Raw genomic sequence first — 18,647 nt, 5'->3', positions numbered from 1 at the left:
TGGATGATTTGGAAAATTTCAGAAATTTGATCAATTTTCTAAATATAATTTCTAAGCAGTACAGTTATTATAATTTGTAAAAAGATTACAAATTTAAATATTCAAACATGCGATTATATCATGCTTTATACGTAATAAACTATACCGTTAGAGCTGGTAATGATTTGAACTCTCCCGAACCGTACATAACTACATATGATAGAATGATAAATTGATAATATATAAGACAATAATTTCGAATACGGGTCGTAGTCGGGTCGGGTTTGATATCGGGTCGAATCATAATTTTATAATACAATTCAAAATTTATTAAATGGAAAATCCTAAACAGAGCAATATGAATGGAGCAGAGCCCGTAAATACAAATGGGTAAACACCATTGAAACGCAAAAAATGTTACTGTAAATTTTATAGTGACACTTAATTCAAGAGCCAAGACTTCACCTTACTATTACATTATGACCATAGACGAAACTTTATACCTATGGATTAAGTTAGAATACCATAAGAGTCCAAGGATTTGTCTTAAGCGCCAAGTAAACAAATTGGGTCATTAGAGGAAACACAGCCACATACACACATAGAAACGAGACAAAACCCTAGAACATGCTGAGACGACCCACGTACACAGATATAGAACGAGACCAAACCCTAGAAGACTCTAAGGGGGGGTTATTGGGAGAATGACTTTTAAAGATTTTTAGAGTTTAAGATTCTATTGTTATTGGTGTACAGATTCTTAGATTCTTAATAAAATCTCTTGTTATTGGTGTATCTATTTTGTAATTCTATTTAAAATCCTTTGTTATTCAAAAAGTTGAGTATTTATTGATTTTCCAATTCTATCAAATTCTGGTGTTATTGGTTTAATGATTCCTTACATATTTAGTCATTAAAAACAACTTTCAAAATACTGCAATTATCATAAGGATTTGTAGAGTCTATCATATGAAGAATCTATTAAACTCTAAAAATCTGGGTAAACATTATTTTAGAATCAACAAATCTTTTTGAGAATCTTAAAATCTCTAAACTTTTGAAATCCACAAACTCTTTTAAAATCCATCTCCCAATAACTCCCCCTAAAGATGAACAATACCTTAACAATACCGGTGTAAGCTATTGGAAATTTAAAACTCCCGAAGATATCGCAGAGACAAATTGCCAGAATATAAAACCCTATTAATCTTCTTTTTTTTCTTGGTCACCAATTAAACCCTATTGATCATATTTTTATATCCAACATAATTTTAGCTTCAACCTCTATTGGACCGGGCTTTCTATCCAAAATGTATTTTTTAGATTCACAATTCTCAGCATATAAGGAAAAATAACGTTTTTACAGTTAGTGCAACTTATGAATAGAAATTAAGTTTTTACAAAAAGTAAGTTTTGTATTACCTCTATGAGTTGAGTAGGAACCGACTGTTTTGTATTCTCAGCACATGTATTTTTCTTTCTTACACAAAAGTAAGTTTTGTATTTTACAAAATTTAAAAAATCATTAATTGATATCGACACGAGAATCATCACCAAACCGTACTTTACCCGTGATTGTTGTGTCGATTGTTTTGAACCAAGTATGATTTCCCGACATATGGTTACTCGCACCATTGTCCAAATACCACACCTTGTCCGATGATGCCTCAAGCTCTTTTGGAATCACATTTTTCTCATTGAGAAAAACCACTTCGTGCATCATAAGTGATTCCGCTTCTTGTGTATCATCTTCTGTTTTCTCTTGGTCTTCTTGAGCTTTGATTAGCTTGAGCAAGCGATCCGGACAATTAGACGCATAGTGTCCTAACTTGTCGCATCGATAACACGTGACTTTGGATGTATCACGTTGGTAATTTGTCCTTCCTCGACCTCGTCCTCTGCCTCGATAACCACCACGACCTCTGCCTTGTCCTCCTTCTTGATCATGACCGGATGATGATGACTCTGAGTTTGCATACATAAGCTTGCCTTGATTCTCTTGTGATACCTCTGCAGCACTTATTCGTTCTTCATAAGTTTTGATTCTCCCAATTATATCCTCAAAAGATGTTGTTTTGAGATCCAAAACTTGTTCAAGGGTGGCCGAAATCTGTATGTACGTCTGCATTGGTAAGCTTTTAAGAAATTTCTTAACAATCTTGGTTTCTTCAATGCTTTCCCCAAGAGATGTTGCTTTGGAAGAAATTTCAGAAAGCTTGCCAACAAAGTCATCTATGGTGTCTGTCTCCTTCATCGTCAATCGATCAAACTCAACCATAAGAGTTTGAAGTCGTGCTTCTTTTACTTTTTCTGCTCCAAGGTTGCGTGTTTTGATCGCATCCCATACAGCCTTAGCGGTGTCTAAGTGTCCAAGTTGCAGCATAAGAGATTCTGAAACCGATTGAAAGATCAGGGCACTAGCTAGGTCGTTTTTATCAATATCAGTGGATCCAGGATCAATCGTATCCCAGACCTTATGAACACGCAACAGCAACCTCATCTTCATTGCCCAAGCAGTATAGTTAGTACTGTTTAGCATTGGACATTGAATAGAAGAGGGAACAGCCTCCTTCTTGTTGCTTGTTGGAACAATCTCACTCATGGTTTGATGATCTTAGTATTTGTGTGTGTAAAACCAAGATCGTCAAGCTCTGATACCAAATCTAGACTTTAAGAAAGATTAGAATTCAAGAATTTAAAGAATAACTCTCTTTATTTGCTTAAGAAAATAACTCAAAACTTAAGCTTCTAAAACCCTTAATCTCTCTCTAATCTCACAAGGTTATCACAACTTTGATAACTCATATATATAGAGAAGAGATAAACCTTATTCTAATAGGAATTGTATCTAGATAACTCCTAAACACAATCCAATTCCTAAGTCATAACTCAACTAGGAATAAGTAACTTGTCTCCTAAGTCTTCTTCTTCAAGCTTATCCCAACAAAAGCTAAGTTCTATTGCGCATTAGACTAGTTGCATAATGAAAATTGGTAACAAGTTTAAGCATACCCATAGCAACATTTAGATATTATATCATTTTAATATATACTTAATTGAAAAATATACATTTGCTAAAAAAAACCGTAATTTCTAAGCAACAGTTCTAAAATTTGATGATCATTTTACGTGTTGGTATAAAAACCTCAAAGACCTATTTTTTTGGAGGACTACGTTTCTTTCAAAGGACTGGATGCTAGGTTAGGTTACTTAGTCGAAAACCTAAACAGTTTACTTAATATAAAGCTTTAAAACATGCTAAGCATTAAATTTACAATACATGAAAACATGTTGAACTTTCACACCAAACTGACGGACCCCAAAGGGACTGGATGCTAGGGCCGGTTTGTTTTCAACGTATTTCAATTTAACACTTAGTTTATATATAAAAAAAAATATTTTGGTTAAATTAAAAATTAAAACTATTTACTTGAAAATTATTTGATAAAAACTTTGATATTTAGTTTTTTAAATCATAAAAATTAGAAGTGAAAAAACATTTTAAAAAAATCTACTTTTGTATATCTTTAAATCAGAATGATTATTCTTTAACTAAAAAGAAAAAGGTAAGAAAGTAAGAAAGTATAGTATATACCTGCAAGGATGTGATGTCTTGAGAATCTGGAAGCGACTTGGTGGTTGTTCTGAAATTTGAAACCACAGACAAGAGGGAGCAGTTACACCTGTATGTTCCAAACTAACCCATGAGAATCAGAGATGTCAATCTTTATTTTATAATACCACACAAATTTATGAATTCTCCAAATCAAATTAAAAGATGACGAGTATTACGAACATGCTAATACCTTGATTTGGATTGCTTCTCTTGTCCAACGATACAACAAGTCTTGACATACTTGGTTGTCAAGTAATGACTAGTGCGTTCTATGTAAGCCACTAGCATGAAATAACCGACAAGCATGGCCTTACCTTATGTTGATGTAGTAGTTTAAATGAGTGCTGCACATCTTTAGGTTGTGAACTTTGACATTATCTCTGAACTAGCTGCTCTCTTATCATTGTCTGCAGATTTCATCTCTCTGTTTTCATAGCACCAATTGGCATCTTCATCGTTGTGAAATTTTGCATTGACCAAGTTAGTTACAGTAAATTTTAATTGTCTAAAGCAGCTACATACAAAGGGATAAATTACTTACTGTTTTGCTTGACGTTCAAACAATGTGAGGTGATCTTCAACCAATGTGTCCAAACCTAGCTTTAGCTTCCTCTGCTTTGAGCCTCTCTATACCGAATAAAGCAATTCGCAACTACTATGAGACTGATACCATTTGCTTCATGAGAGAGAATAACTGAGAATCTGCATCATTTAAGTACTTAGGCTAATGCACATTAGTCTAGTTGAAGAATGGAAATTGGTAGCAAGTTTAAGACTAGCAAACAAAAGTAAGGGCGTACCTGAGAGCATGGCTGAAACTTAGAGAATCTTGTTTGAGCAGTTGAATCCAGGAATGACTATGAGCATCTTCGCCATCTGTGGATCCAAGGGGAACTAACTCACTCACTCATTATCTCACCTGTATTTGTCAAGTTACCTTCATCATCATCCAGTCCTCCCAAGTAATTCAAAACTTCAAAGGCTCAATTCAGGAGCAGGAGCATCCATAAAATCGAAGGTCAGAACTGTGTTTGCAAGGTTTGATCTCAATATTTCAGTATAGGTCTGCGGCTGTAATCATTACTGAAACTCTTCTCTGTATAAAGCCTGTAAAACCTCTTCTCCGGTGAGCAGAGACTATGGACTCAAACTATCAACACTTTGATTCATTGCTTCTCTCAGGAACATAGCATCCATCAAGTACCTAGTCATATTAAGTAGCATATGATTAGACATTTTAGACACAAGTACATAAACTATAAAGAAGGGAATCTAAATGAGATGACCATATATGCTTAACCAGCTTCTTCTTCCCCAATAATTGTTCAGCACACACGAACATGGCTCTTCCCCAATAATTGTGCTGTGATGCATCAAACCAATCACTACCTACGCTTATCACAAGTTTCAGCATCCACAACAAACTATGTGATATGTTCCAAATTTACAATTAGGTATTCATTCTCTAGACACTAAACATCATCGTCATCTCTATTCTCTAATAATAAGTCTCGTAGATAACAAATTCAAATCCAAAGAAGACAGAGGACTATTACGAATACCTCACATTGATTCGATTCCTCTCTTCACTTTTGAATTCGCTCGTCTCCGTGGCTAGATTCAATATCCTGTGAAATCTGGATATTGATTTTAGATTGAAGAAGAAGAAGAAGAAGAAGAAGAAGAAGAACAGAGGAGATCAGATCTGATCTCTCATTCAATCAATTAAACGAAACGAAACGATGATAAATCAAAAATTACTTTCCAATCTTATCCTCACGGATCATCGTCGCCTTGGATTGCTTTTATTTCAATACGTCTCTCCACGTGGATTGGATCACTATCATCGGAATTTACAGAGTGTGTATAAGTATGATTCCGGTGGATCATCATCATCGGAATTCAAAAGAAATTGATGGATTTAGGGTTTTGAAGAAGAAGATGAAGAAGAAGAGTTTTGATTTCTCTCTCAAGGAAGAACGAAGAAGAAGAAAGAAGCGTTGAGTTGAGAGAGAGAGAGAGAGAGAAACAAATTAATTATAAAGTTCAAATAAAAAGGGAATTTGATATTTATCTCTCACAACGGTCCGATTAATAAAGGAAATTAATTAAGAGGTTTCATTTCTATTAATTATTTCCTTTTTTTTTCTTCATAGCAACGGTAACAAAAGATTATTTTCTTTATGTTCGCAACAGTCAACTTTCAATAATTTTGTAAAGTGTAATTATTATTATTTTTTCTGAACGTTAATTTTAAGACAGTTGAAAAAAAAAAAGTTAATTGTAAGAGAAATATTTTGGATGATTTGGAAAATTTCAGAAATTTTTCTCAATTTTTTAAATATAATTTCTAAGCAGTACAATTATTATAATATATGCTTCCTGTAGCTTAGGCATATTCTTAATCGAAGAAGAAGAGTAGTGGTGTTCAAGATTAATATTACCTTCCTCAACCATAAGTACACTCAAATACTTTAAAGAAGGAGTATCTATTTCACACCTATTTAAATTACTCCATTTGTCTAAAGAAAGTGATAACCTCTCCAAAGACGGGATGACTATATATAGTCAACACTCTTGAATTGTTATTTCGACAAAGTTGCACCCATAGATCTTCAAGAACAGGACAGCCAGATAGAAGCTGTTGAAGAGATGTTCCAAAGATTTCAGAGAGGGAAGACACACTCACACACCATAGAGGGAACATAGATGAGAGTTATGTATTCTCAAAGTCACAAGCGATTTGAAAGTAAACAAGCTACTCGGTAGTATGTCGTCTGCATACTTACAGACAATCTCTAGCTCACGTACATAACGAGAAACTGCGATTTCGATCCACCGTTTGATGCATTTAGGTTCGATATATGGGTTCCAAGTTACGTCGAGACGTAATCTTTCGATGACCAGAGCTCTATGTAATGGCAACTTCCTGTCTATAAAATCCCCAAGTTCAGGCCTTTCATTCCAATTTGGTTTGCAACAGGAAATAAAATCGAGTTCAGACAACCACATCCAAAGAAACTCCCATCGTTTAGACACAACGCATGGATACAGCTTCTTTTGTTGGAAGAAGCGATAGTATCTTCACCAGCAAGTCATCATTCAGATTACTGATGTTGTCGTCCATATCTTACAAATTCACGTACACTGCTACTGAAATATAAGATATATAAAGAATATTACAAAAAAACTCAAAGGATTTGTCTTAATTCAAGTTTACGTAACACAGCCACACATATATATAGGAAAAGAACAAAACCCTTGAAGAAAACTAAAGCACAGTGCAATTAACATAGCACATAGCAGTATAGGTCAAGGAAGAATACATTTTTGCTCTTTGCTGGAAATAAGAATTACGTTATACAAACGATTTCAAGTCCTCAACAAATACGAGTTGGCATGTGCTTGATGCTCAGGGAGAAAGTGTCAACTCCTTGATCATCTGAAGATTAGAAACACCATGTTCATCTGTATCAGCCAAAATTGTTGCCTTCTTTAAGTGACGAGCGTTTTTCAGGATATAAACCGCGATATCTCTCTCTTGTGGTCTCCCAGAGTATTGTGACCAGTTGAAAATTTGCAGACTCGACAACAAGCATTCAGGAACAAGACTCGGTTGATTCCAGCAAACCATACCATCACAGTTATCCCCATGAAACTGTGGCCAAACAGAAGAATTAGTTTATAACCATACTGGGGATCAGATAAACAGAAAAAATATCGAAGAAACTTACTCCCTCTACAGAGATGTCTAATACTCGCAACTTAGGAGAATCCTTGAGGAACTGGCCAAGGAGATTCGACGACTCCTCTTGGCACCCACATAGTTTCAGATGTTCAAGCTGGTTGAAGACAAAACCATCACAATACACATCCTGCACACATAAATCAAAATTACTACTAACAGAGGATTCTATAAATTAATGAGATTGAAAACTTGCAAATGATAAATGGAAATTAATTACCTCTGAACATATTGTAAGACGCTTGACAGATGTGATTGAATTAATAACACTGTTGAGAAGAAAGGGTTTAACAATGACATATGCTTCCCTCAACTTAGGCATATTTTTAATCAAAGAGTAGTGATCCCATTCATTCCAATCATGAAGTTTCAAATAGGTCAAAGAAGGAGTATCTATCTCAAACCCTTCCAAGAACCAATCATACGGTATAGAGAGTGATAATCTCTGCAAAGACGGGACGGAAATAGTGAACTCATCCATGTCTTCATCTTCAGCACATTCCACCGATAGATCTTCAAGAACAGGACAAATAGATAGAAGCTCTTGAAGAAGTTCTTCATTTACGAAATACACTTTTTGAAGTAGCAAAGTTTTGAGAGATGGGAGAGAAGCCATAGAGGGAACATCCCTGAGAACTAATAACCGGAGTTTCAAGACCACGAGCGATTTGCAGGTAAAGAAGCTACTCGGGAATAAGTTACCATACTTTGTAACATAAGAAATCTCCAGTTCACGTACATGGCGAGAAACCGCGATATCAATCCACCGTATGAAATCTTTGGGTTCAAAAGTAGGGGATAAACCAATACGCAAGCATTCTAAGACTGGAGCTCTATGTAAAGGCAGAGTCTTTTCGATAAATTCCCGAATCACAGGCTTTGTACCCAATTTAGTAATGTAGATGAAGTAGTCGAGCCTAGGCAACCACATCCAAAGAAACTCCCAACGCTTAGACAAAATGCTAGTGGATACAGCTTTCTTTGTTGGAAGAAACGTTAATATCTTCACTAGCACCTCATCAGGCAATCCATTGATTCTATCCATATCTTTACTAAACCCAAGTTACTGTTCACAACAAAAAAGATCAATAACACAGTAAGACTCAAAAAGGAGTTGTCTTTAAATCCAAGCAAACGAATTCGTAACCCCAGAAAAAAGCTTAAACCCTAAAAATCTATGAATTCGATTTCGGGAAGAAAACAGAATCAAAAGATAAATCAGAACAACACCAAATCGCATTTTACTTACACTGCATAAGAGGATGATCAGAAGATATCGGAATCGGTAAGAATCGTCTCCATCAAAGCTTCAATTTCATCGTCCCTTTCACTCACCACCACACACCATTCATCGAACCGGTTCGTCTTTGCATTTAATTGGGTTACCAAACCGGGTCGTCATTCAAATTTTCAATTTGGGGAAAAAAAAAGATTACTTACCAAAAAAAAAAAGTTTTATTCAATGTATTTCTTACACGCACCGTTTTGTATGTTGACTAGGCTCATAATTTGGTAAATCAAACACGCACCGTTTTGTAAGTTGACTAGGCTCATAGTAAATTCAGTGCGCTGCGTAGCATTGGATAATTGTCTCTTTATTCTTTTAAGTCTTGGGCGGATGAATAAAACAGTCTTCTTCCTTTAAAATCTCACAGATCTATCTAATCTCTCTATCGCCATTTTTGCTTCTTCACTTCTTTGTTTGCTTCTGCAAACTTCTCCATTGACTAGGTTAAGCTTTCTCTCTCTCTTTGTAAAATCTCTTCCAAGCTTCAATTTCTTGTTACTTTCTTTGTAGCTTTCCATAAGTTCTACCGACGAATCCTTCATGTCGTTTCGTCTTCCTCTTCAAAATTTCCAAAATATTTCTATAGTTTCTGCTATGCGAGTATATGCTTAAGGTTTGGGATTGAGTAGATTAAGCTCTGGTGAGTTTATTTTGTGAATATTTGAACCCTAGTTTCGGATTGAGTAGATATGCAATGTAATCTTGTAGTCTTGAACCCTAATTTTCTGGATTTTCGTTTGGTTTTTTGGATTGATGAAACGAGCTGGGATTCAATTAATCGCTCTAGGAGCTGAATTTTTTTGGTAGATTGTTCATTCTTAGTAATTTACATTCAATCAATGTTGATTTTTTTTTTTTGTTGATTCATTTAATCTTGTTAGCCTTGTTTTGGATATAATTTGCTGATTCTATGCTTAAGCGAACTAAATCTTATGTAGCTTGATTTGGATTTGATTTGTTGATTCTTTGCTTAAGGGAAATGAATCTTGTGAGCCTTGTTTTGGATATGATTTGTTGATTCTTTTCTTAAGGGTACTAAATCTTATGTAGCTTGTTTTGGATATGATTCTTTTGGTCTTGAAAATATGTAGTGTTCTTATATTTTGTTCTGGCATTTCTGATACTGTCGTTTCTTATAACAGGGGTATTTTTTTTTATGGGTGGTTAGTGAAATTGTTTTGAGGATATAGAAGCTTACAGTTTTGTCTAAAAATGGAAGCTGAGGATGTGACTGACCTGCCAGCTTCAAATAATTCTGGTTTGGAAGTACAGAAAAATGGCCTTGAATCTGGGAATGGGTCACCTGAGGCTAATCCTTTAGTTGGTAATGATGAGAACGTGACAGGAAATGTAGATATGGAGAAAGATTTGGATTTGAGAGAAGAGAATTTGAGAACTGTGGGTGTGGGTGGCCAGGAGTCTGGGGAAATATTAACAGAGCAGGTTAGTGACGGTTTCAATGTAAGTGTTGAAAGTGTGGTGGTAGATGAGAAAGTGGGTATTCCAAAAGAGACACTATCTCACAGTGCCACTTTGGATGTTAGCTGTATCCTTCTTTTGCCCTTCTATGTTGAAGGTTGCTTGCAATTTTGATTAGACATGGCACTTGATCTGTTTTGGTAGTTATTTGTTACTCAGACTCGATGTCTGTGATTATGTTAGCTTCTTTTTTTTTTTTCCATAATTCAATATAGCAGCTAAATCAGGTGTTAAAAGACCCCGAACATCATCTGACGAACAACAGCCTACTGTCCATGTTACTTATAAACACTTGACAAGGTTAGATGAAAAACAAGTCACAACTCAACTGCATGTAACTATAAGTTGCATAAAGTGGTGCTTACCTAAGCATTTCTGTTATTATGTGATTTGTGGCTTTACCATTGTTTCAATTGTTAATGGACTGCATCTTTCAGAGATAGTAAGCAGAAGCTGGAAAGTTTACTACAGCAATGGTCAGAATGGGAGGCTGAACACACGTCCTCGGCTCAGGTATGTCTGTATGGAGGAGGTCATTTACTCTCTAAAATGTTCTTTGTAGTGAATTTAACAGGGACTGTTATCATTTTTCCATATTTGATCAATTAAGATATTGTTAAGAAAATCTTTATTGAATACCGAGCTGAAGAAGTGTGCAAGTATTTAATACTAAATACTCAGGGACCATATAAAATATCGATATTATGCATGCTTTGAATCTCCTGTTTGCTATCCTTGCATTCGATAGGCCTTAGCCGTAAAGTATCTATAACTATGCTGTGGATCTCCAATTTGATATCCTTGCATTAGATAGGCCTTAGCCATATTTGTACTAAGGAACCAACTATTTGCTTATGTAAAACAGAACTAGCATTGACTTAGGCATCCTTATAATAGTCCATGATATCAAAATCTTTTAGTTTATATGATAAGATTATAAACTTCACATGGGGAAGTTGTTTGTTGACTAGGGTTTTATTCGAATATAAATTGTTGACCTATAATGTATGAAACTTAAAGGTAGAGTCTTTTCATTGGTTATATTCTCAGAATCAAGAACAGCCATTAGAATCTGGTGAAGAGACATATTTTCCCGCCTTACGTGTTGGATTGCAGAAGACTTCATCTGTGGTGAGTGAAAATGTTGTCAGCGCTATTAAAAACTGTTAACTATTTATATCAGTAATCTTCATAACATGACAATTGGTGCATTCTTTCTTACACAGTCATACTGGATCGATAACCAAACTGGTCCGAAGCAGTTAGAACAGTTCATTTTAGTGGAAAGTAGCAGCACTCCTCTTTATGACCGTAAATTTGCAATTGGTTTAGCAGATGGCTCAAGAAACTTGGAAGGGTAAAGTGAATCTAAAATTTGTAGCAACATCCACCTGTTTCGTATTATATCTATAACAGACCTTTACTTCTGCTTTACTTAGATTTTTTGTAGAATAACCTAACAGTAAATGTTTAATGGGTGCATTCATGTAACATTTAATGTACCTATTGTTTCAGAGGATTGGAGATTATTGATGATGACCCTCCACGTTGCTTCAATTGTGGTGGCTATAGTCATTCCCTAAGAGAATGTCCAAAGCCTTTTGATCGATTAGCGGTTAACAGTGCCCGGAAGCTTCAGAAATCTAAACGAAATCAGAGTAGTAGTGGTCCCCGTCTACCATCAAGATATTATCAAAAAGCTCAAACTGGAAAGTACGATGGCTTGAAACCTGGCACACTTGATGCAGAGACACGCCAGCTTCTGAATCTTGGGGTAATTTTGAACCTTTTTTTTTCTTTGTATAAGCTCTTACCAATATGCTCGATTCCAGATTTCTTAGATCATTGCTTTCCTCTTTTGAAGGAACTAGATCCACCTCCTTGGCTTAACAGAATGCGAGAGATTGGGTACCCTCCAGGTTACTTAGGTAAGCTTTAATGCTCTGTTTTCTTATCATTCATGTACATGGAAAAGAAGTGGATTTTGCACAGGAGCTAAACTATACTAGATGTTCTCACACTTTCTATTGTATCTGCTTCTTCCTGTGCTTATGTCTCTAGCTCCAGAAGATGACCATATGTCTGGAATCACTATATTTGGAGAAGAGGTGGAGAATCGGGAGGAAATGGAGAGTGAGGATGGGGAAATTTTGGAAAAAGCACCCCCTCCAGAGCCACAATTGAAAAAGACAGTCGAGTTTCCAGGAATTAACGCTCCCTTGCCAGAAAACGCAGATGAGTGGCTTTGGGAAGCTGCTCCTTCACATAGGAACAACAACAGAAGCGGTCGATGGCAACAAAGAACAAGCAGAGGAAATGATTACAGAGATGATGGTCCGCTTGGTGTTGAATCATCTAGTTATCCTCCAAGGTATGGCAGTAGATATGATTACGGGTATGGTTCAAAAGATTATAGCTCTAGATCAAGAAGCCCGGGGTTAGATAGATCTGGATCCGAAAGAAGTAAGAGGGATTATTCTTCTTATGATGCTGATTTCCGAGAGAGAGATAGAGACAGGAACAGGGATAGGGACAGAGACTGGGACAGGGATAGAGACTGGGACAGGGACTGGGACAGGGACAGGGACAGGGACAGGGACGATCGTGATTGGTCTTATAGATTAAGCAGCAGAAGATGAAATTGTGAGATTGTTAGCTGTGTGTATGTGTATGGTTAGGGTTTCCTTTTCTACGCTCTCTAAGTGGGATTTTGTTGTTGTATTCATGTCCATGAAAGTGGAAGCTTTTTACAAGTTATCAGACTTTTTCTTGGCGGTTATTATACGTTTAGATTTAGACTTTGGCGTAAGGTTTTAACTATTTTTGGGTACGTCTTCACCTCTTAAATTGAAAAGTTAGTTACTCCTGTTGTCTTAGTAGTACATGTTACACAAAGATATAGATAAGAAGAACTTGGTTACATCAGTTCTTGTGTCTGTGTGGATGTGAGAGGAAGATGTAACTTGTAAGTTGCAACTTGTAACGAATATTGTGAGCATTTAAATGCATTAGAGATTATTGGTTACGCTATCACTTTATCCTTTTGTCGCTTTTCATACAAACAAAAGCTTTAAAAGGTCACTCACCAATCACCATATACTATTGAAAACGATTTAGAAAGATATAGATGTGACAGAAGAAGAGATCATATTGATTATACAAAGAGCAATCTGACCAAACTCAAACAGTTTGTGATTCTCACTAGCGATAGGAGACGTCCAGGTCATATCACCACCACCGTCAGCGTCACTGTCACCGTCGTCTCTCTCCTTAAACCCGTTCTCACAAGTAACGGCGGATTCCATGGCTGCGCTCACCATTATGTTCACCGTCCCCAACTCTTCCCTCGTTACAAAAACCCTCACTGCCTCCTCTAATCTATCTGCGGCGTCCTGGTAAAGCTCGAGGCAGTCACGGAGGCAAGCGCCGCGGAAACCGCCTTCATCGTCGACAATCAGAAGCTGCTGAATGGTGGAAGCTGTTGCTGTGGCGTTGTCGAGAGCTTGGAGCATTGGAACTAGGGCGAGAGATGAGAGATTGGTCGGAGAAGGCAGAGATATTGGAGAGTTGTTGAGAGATGAAACGCAGAAGCTGTAGTCGAAGATCGCGGATTTGGCTGCGCAAGATTTGCAGGTTTGTGAGATCAGATCGGTTGTTGAGTTTGCTTGTGAGAGAAGGAAGAATAAGAAAATGGTGAAGAAGACTTGAGAGAGCTCCATTGTTTTTCTAGTATGAAGATTCTTCTTAACTCTTACTTCATTTGTTTTGGTTATATAGAGAGATCATAGAGTACTTACGACGTCGTTTTTGTATTGTGGGAATATTTGACGATTTAAGATGGGTTGAGTAAAGTGTCATCAACGATGGGTTTCACTTGCTTCTACTCTAATACAAATGTATTGTTCAGTTTTGAAAAGTTGTGAGATTGCAAACTCAAAGTGAGAAAATTTAGTTTTTGGTTTAGATTAAGATTCAATTGGAAATCAGATAACGTTATTATTATTCTCTAGTCAACGTTGTATTTATTAATTGGATGATTAATCGTGACAGCTAAGCCCTGAAAGGACCAATAAATAAATAAAAATTGTAATGAATCTTGTTGCCAAGAAGATGTTGAAAAGTTCAACGCATCATCTCATTTGGTTAATGAAGAAGATGTTCTTATCATTATGGATGTTGAGGGCTCAACTTATTCTTGTCACACGGTTAGCTTTTTACCGGACTGGTATATTCTAACTGTTGTCAACGATGAACTCACGGGTTGAGTGAAATTAACGTTTTAGCAAAGACTATAGTAAAAGTTTTGGCTTCTCTGACTTTTAGAGAAGATTTTGCTTCTTGTATGACCTATAGCTACTATCTACTGTTATATATGCAACTTATCTTTGCTTATCGCTTGGTGAATCTAACAGATTGATATAAATCTCCATCATGTTTTGCTATGTTTCTTGTAGAAATTTATCAAATCAACTGAGTAGAGGTCTAAATTCTTTGAATATCTTAGATTGGGTTATGCCACCATCCCAAAAATTTAAATATTTGTGGTTAAATAAAATAAAAAGAAATTTCTATTTTTATAATACACACATTTTTGTAGTTCATTAAAGAATTATATTTATTATTTTAAATGAAAAAAAAATAAATATAAGATTTAGGATTGGATTGGTATGTATCAACAATAGGTATTCATAATGACACCAAGTTTGTTTTATGAAATTATAAGATTTTAAACTTGTATTCATATAGAACATAAGTTAAGTTTAATTTGTGCATTTGAAAGAACAAAGAACACTCGTCTTCTTAGACCATCTCCAACAACATACTCGTAAAGAGAGTTGTTAATAAATTTTTATTACCTAATATTAATTAAAGTTAAGAAAGAAAAAAGAGAGAAGCGAGAGAGAGACAGAAGTGCATTCAATTTTATTTTTTTGCCCAACAATTCACAACCAGTAATACTATGACACACCATAATAATAATGTGCACATCTAACACGAACCTATCCTTAAAACTCTTCATTAACAACCCACCTTTATCATTTTATTTATTTTTTATTTATTTTTAATATGTTTTAAGCTCGGAACTCAGCTAATAACCTTGGGTTGGAGATGCTCTTAATGTATATCCGGCTAAAAATATCTAAAAGTTTTGTTATGTTTTATTATATTTGTAATATTGAGCAGATAAGTGCATTTGTATAACACGCTTTTATGTGTATACTAGTTGATGTAGTATTTGTGTGATAAAGAGAAAAAATATAACAAATCGTTTAATTAACTTATTTTTCTATATTCAAATGAACTTACAATGTAAGCTTAACAAATTACTTTGTTCATATTATCTTTGTTATTATTTCTATCTTTTGTTCCTCCAATGTTAATATTGTTCGAATCATTTTTTGTACATAAAAATTTTCAAAAAAAATCTATTATTTTCCACCACAAATCTCACATGTTATTTTTTACCACAAAATCTCTTTTTTTTTTTTAATAAAAATTGTATTGCATTCCCCAAAACTGCATTCTTACGTAATGTTCGATGGTAATTCATTTATTTTCTATAAATAAATTATGGAGATTATCGTCTCCTCCCGTTTACCAGAAAAAAAAAGAACACAAATCTTTTTTGATAATTAAATATTTTACTATCCAAAATATTTTTTGATAGTTCCATATTAGATTTTATATTATGTTAATCAATTTCTTTGAAATACTAGTATATATATTTTAGAGAAATATCATAAAATAGCACTAATCTAAATTTTTTTCCAAAGTTAACACTCTCAAAATTTGCAAAACTAGTATTTGTGAATATTATATTATTATTTTATCTTCAAGAACAAAATTAATTATAATGTTTACATCAGTCCATTGATTTATTAAACTTACTATTGATAGGTGTAGGTTTTAGCAAAGCTTGAAGTAAAGTGTTAAGCAAATTAAGCTTGCAGTCTTGCATTGAAATTTCAGACCTATACAAAAGCTTCTGATTTTCAATCTTGTAACTTCCTTACAAAATCCTCAATCTATATCATAATGACTCCATCCGGACAAGAATCAAATAAATGCAATATTGAAAGTAAATCTAATAAATATATTTATTTTGCTCTGCTGTGGAACTTTGATGTTGTATATATCTCAAAGACATCCTATTTTGTTTTGTAGATATTTAACGTGATAAAATAGTTTACTGAAAGATGAAAGAAAATAATCAAAACAATAAATTGCAAATTAGTGAATTTGAGAATTTCACTTATTCAACTTAGAAGCGCACATATAAATGGAGCAGAGAATCAAGCAAAGTATTGATGTGAAATAAATAAAGACATGAAGTGAAGTATCAAGTAAAGTATTGATGTGTGAAGTAAAAGTAATGATGTGAGTAATGGTGTGAAGTAAAGTATGTATAATAAGTGTGAAGAAAGGAATATGCCATGTAATATTCCTTAGGTTATGTACTTAGGAAAAAATTTTGGAATGAAAAAAATTCAAAATTCAAAATTCAGAATCAACCAAAACAAAATTAAGGACTGCAAAAACGTCACTTGTATTTGTATGGATTTGAACAATCATTGATTGCAAACTATAGTACAAAGCGTAATTTCTTATGTAGTTATGAAATGATTTATATTTGATAAATGTGATCAATAGATATGCAGTTACAACATGAAAATATATTTTTCTATTTAGTTTTAAAATAATTTAATTTCTGCAAAAATCTTATAATAAAATATCATACAGTAGTGTGAAAGGAAAATAGCAAAATATTTTATAATTATTGATTTAAAAAAAAAAGGAAAGTATCTAATTAAACCAAAAATAAAAGCAATTATAATGTTTATGGCAAATCAGTATGGTTTGGTTAGTTGACCTCAAACTCAAAGTCGAGTAATTGTATTTTCTCCGCATCGCCGATCTAAAAATTGGGTATTTTCATCCATAAATCCCCGAAAGTCTCTTCCTTTGATCGCCGGAAAAGTATGGCGGTGCCGGTGCTTGGTGGGTTCCCGATCTTTCTGGTAGTGAGGGTTTTGGGTTTCATCATCGCGGCTATGGTTCTGACATGGACTGTTCATTACAGAGGAGGCTTAGCTCTTTCTTCCGATAACAAAGATCACATCTTTAATGTATATATCCCTCTCTTTCGATTTCTTGTATTTAAGTTTAGATTGGATGAAAAGTTCATTTGTTGTGTCTCAGTGTCTGAAATTCACATTTTTTTTTGGAGATATTGAAATTTGTGTTATACTTTGTTTTTGTGTGTAACGTTGTCTATCCAAAGATGTATCTGATGATGTTAGATATCTTTGTTTGTGCTGTAGGTTCATCCAGTGATGATGGTGATTGGACTCGTACTCTTCAATGGTGAAGGTGAGCAAACAGTCTCCTTCACATTGTTTTTTATTGCCTTAGATATGCTTGTTAGTTATTATCACGTTGACATTGATTTGTGTTTCTTTCTTGAGGATGTTTTGTAAGAGTTTATAGGAGTTTAGGGTCTTGACTTTATTGTTTAGATTTGAAATTTGTAGTATGTTTCATTCATTGCAGTGACTGGGGACTCATTCTAATGTCAAGAGGTTTCGTATTCATTGTATCGGTTTTCATGTTCGATGAACGTATTCTTCACTGGAACGTTATGTTCTTCGAGTTTCCATTTCTAACATTTGAATACATATGTCGGTTTAGGATTCATAGTATTAGCTTTCTTGTTTAATTACTGTATTTTTAGTTCTTCAGAGAGACCATGGAAATGTTATGGTCTTTTCAGTTTTTTTTTTTTGGTTTCTAATATTTTGGGGTACATTGAAATTATGCAGCAATGTTAGCGTACAAGTCAGTTCAAGGTACAAAGAACTTGAAGAAATTGGTTCATCTTACACTGCAATTCTCAGCATTTATTCTAAGCCTAATCGGAGTATGGGCGGCTCTTAAGTTCCATATTGACAAAGGGATCGAAAATTTCTACAGTCTCCATTCATGGCTCGGCCTTGCTTGCCTCTTTCTTTTTGCCTTCCAGGTACAATATCTCTTCTCTTATTAACAACAATCTTCATTAATCGAATAGTTTAACCAAGGACTTAAAGCTATGATTACAAACAGTGGGCAGCAGGGTTTGTGACTTATTGGTACCCGGGCGGTTCAAGAAATAGCCGAGTCAGCTTGATGCCATGGCATGTGTTCTTAGGGATTTACATATATGCATTGGCCTTGGTGACTGTAACCACAGGGATTCTTGAGAAGTTGACGTTCCTGCAAGTGAATCAGGTGATAACTCGGTATTCCACAGAGGCAATGATAGTCAACACAATGGGCGTTCTCGTTCTTGTTCTTGGCGGTTTTGTGATCCTCGCTGTGGTTACTCCGGTCAATGGCAAAGATCAAGTTCTCACACAATAGAGTGAAGCCTCAAAAAGATCTCTTTTAACATTTGGACTATCAGAACATATGTTCCTTTTAGAGACGATTTGTGTAACTGAGTTTTTTCTGAGTGATTTTACGGCAGTGCATATCCCTATTTACAAGCAAAACATGAGAAC

At 34.9% G+C, this 18,647-nt stretch overlaps 4 protein-coding genes across 6 annotated transcripts; 2 read left to right on the top strand and 2 right to left on the bottom strand.

Moving 5' to 3' along the window:
- Positions 1-6,780: 6,780 nt before the first annotated feature.
- On the bottom strand, positions 6,781-8,678 carry LOC17879923 (FBD-associated F-box protein At5g38590). The gene is made up of 4 exons (XM_006283790.2): positions 8,590-8,678; positions 7,561-8,406; positions 7,330-7,470; positions 6,781-7,253 (listed from the first exon to the last, which is right to left on the bottom strand). Exons 2-4 carry the CDS (start codon positions 8,383-8,385, stop codon positions 7,008-7,010), a joined length of 1,212 nt encoding a protein of 403 aa, XP_006283852.1. The 5' UTR covers positions 8,386-8,406; positions 8,590-8,678; the 3' UTR covers positions 6,781-7,007.
- Positions 8,679-8,990: 312 nt separating this feature from the next.
- On the top strand, positions 8,991-12,903 carry LOC17880187 (zinc finger CCHC domain-containing protein 8). Of its 3 annotated transcripts, none has more exons than XM_023778431.1 (9): positions 8,991-9,071; positions 9,771-10,174; positions 10,323-10,407; positions 10,545-10,620; positions 11,158-11,238; positions 11,334-11,464; positions 11,623-11,881; positions 11,972-12,035; positions 12,169-12,903. In XM_023778431.1, the coding sequence occupies exons 2-9, from the start codon at positions 9,841-9,843 to the stop codon at positions 12,744-12,746; spliced, it is 1,608 nt and encodes a 535-aa protein (XP_023634199.1). In that variant the 5' UTR covers positions 8,991-9,071; positions 9,771-9,840; the 3' UTR covers positions 12,747-12,903. The 3 variants fall into 3 exon arrangements, with proteins under 3 accessions (XP_023634199.1, XP_006283506.1, XP_023634198.1); XM_006283444.2 differs by having other exon boundaries at positions 8,997-9,268; positions 10,326-10,407; XM_023778430.1 differs by having other exon boundaries at positions 8,997-9,268.
- A 191-nt stretch (positions 12,904-13,094) lies between these two features.
- Positions 13,095-14,016, bottom strand: LOC17877807 (putative invertase inhibitor). The gene has a single exon (XM_006285610.2). The coding sequence runs from the start codon at positions 13,824-13,826 to the stop codon at positions 13,221-13,223; it is 606 nt and encodes a 201-aa protein (XP_006285672.1). The 5' UTR covers positions 13,827-14,016; the 3' UTR covers positions 13,095-13,220.
- A 2,986-nt stretch (positions 14,017-17,002) lies between these two features.
- LOC17877690 (probable transmembrane ascorbate ferrireductase 2) lies at positions 17,003-18,617 on the top strand. The gene is made up of 4 exons (XM_006284408.2): positions 17,003-17,234; positions 17,430-17,478; positions 17,928-18,127; positions 18,211-18,617. Exons 1-4 carry the CDS (start codon positions 17,088-17,090, stop codon positions 18,505-18,507), a joined length of 693 nt encoding a protein of 230 aa, XP_006284470.1. The 5' UTR covers positions 17,003-17,087; the 3' UTR covers positions 18,508-18,617.
- The last annotated feature ends 30 nt before the right edge of the window (positions 18,618-18,647 follow it).

Source organism: Capsella rubella, unplaced genomic scaffold (genome assembly GCF_000375325.1).
Source record: "Capsella rubella cultivar Monte Gargano unplaced genomic scaffold, Caprub1_0 scaffold_7, whole genome shotgun sequence".
Classification (NCBI taxonomy): Eukaryota; Viridiplantae; Streptophyta; class Magnoliopsida; order Brassicales; family Brassicaceae; genus Capsella; species Capsella rubella.
Note: the sequence above shows the minus strand (reverse complement) of the source record. Positions and strands in the feature narration are given on the sequence as shown.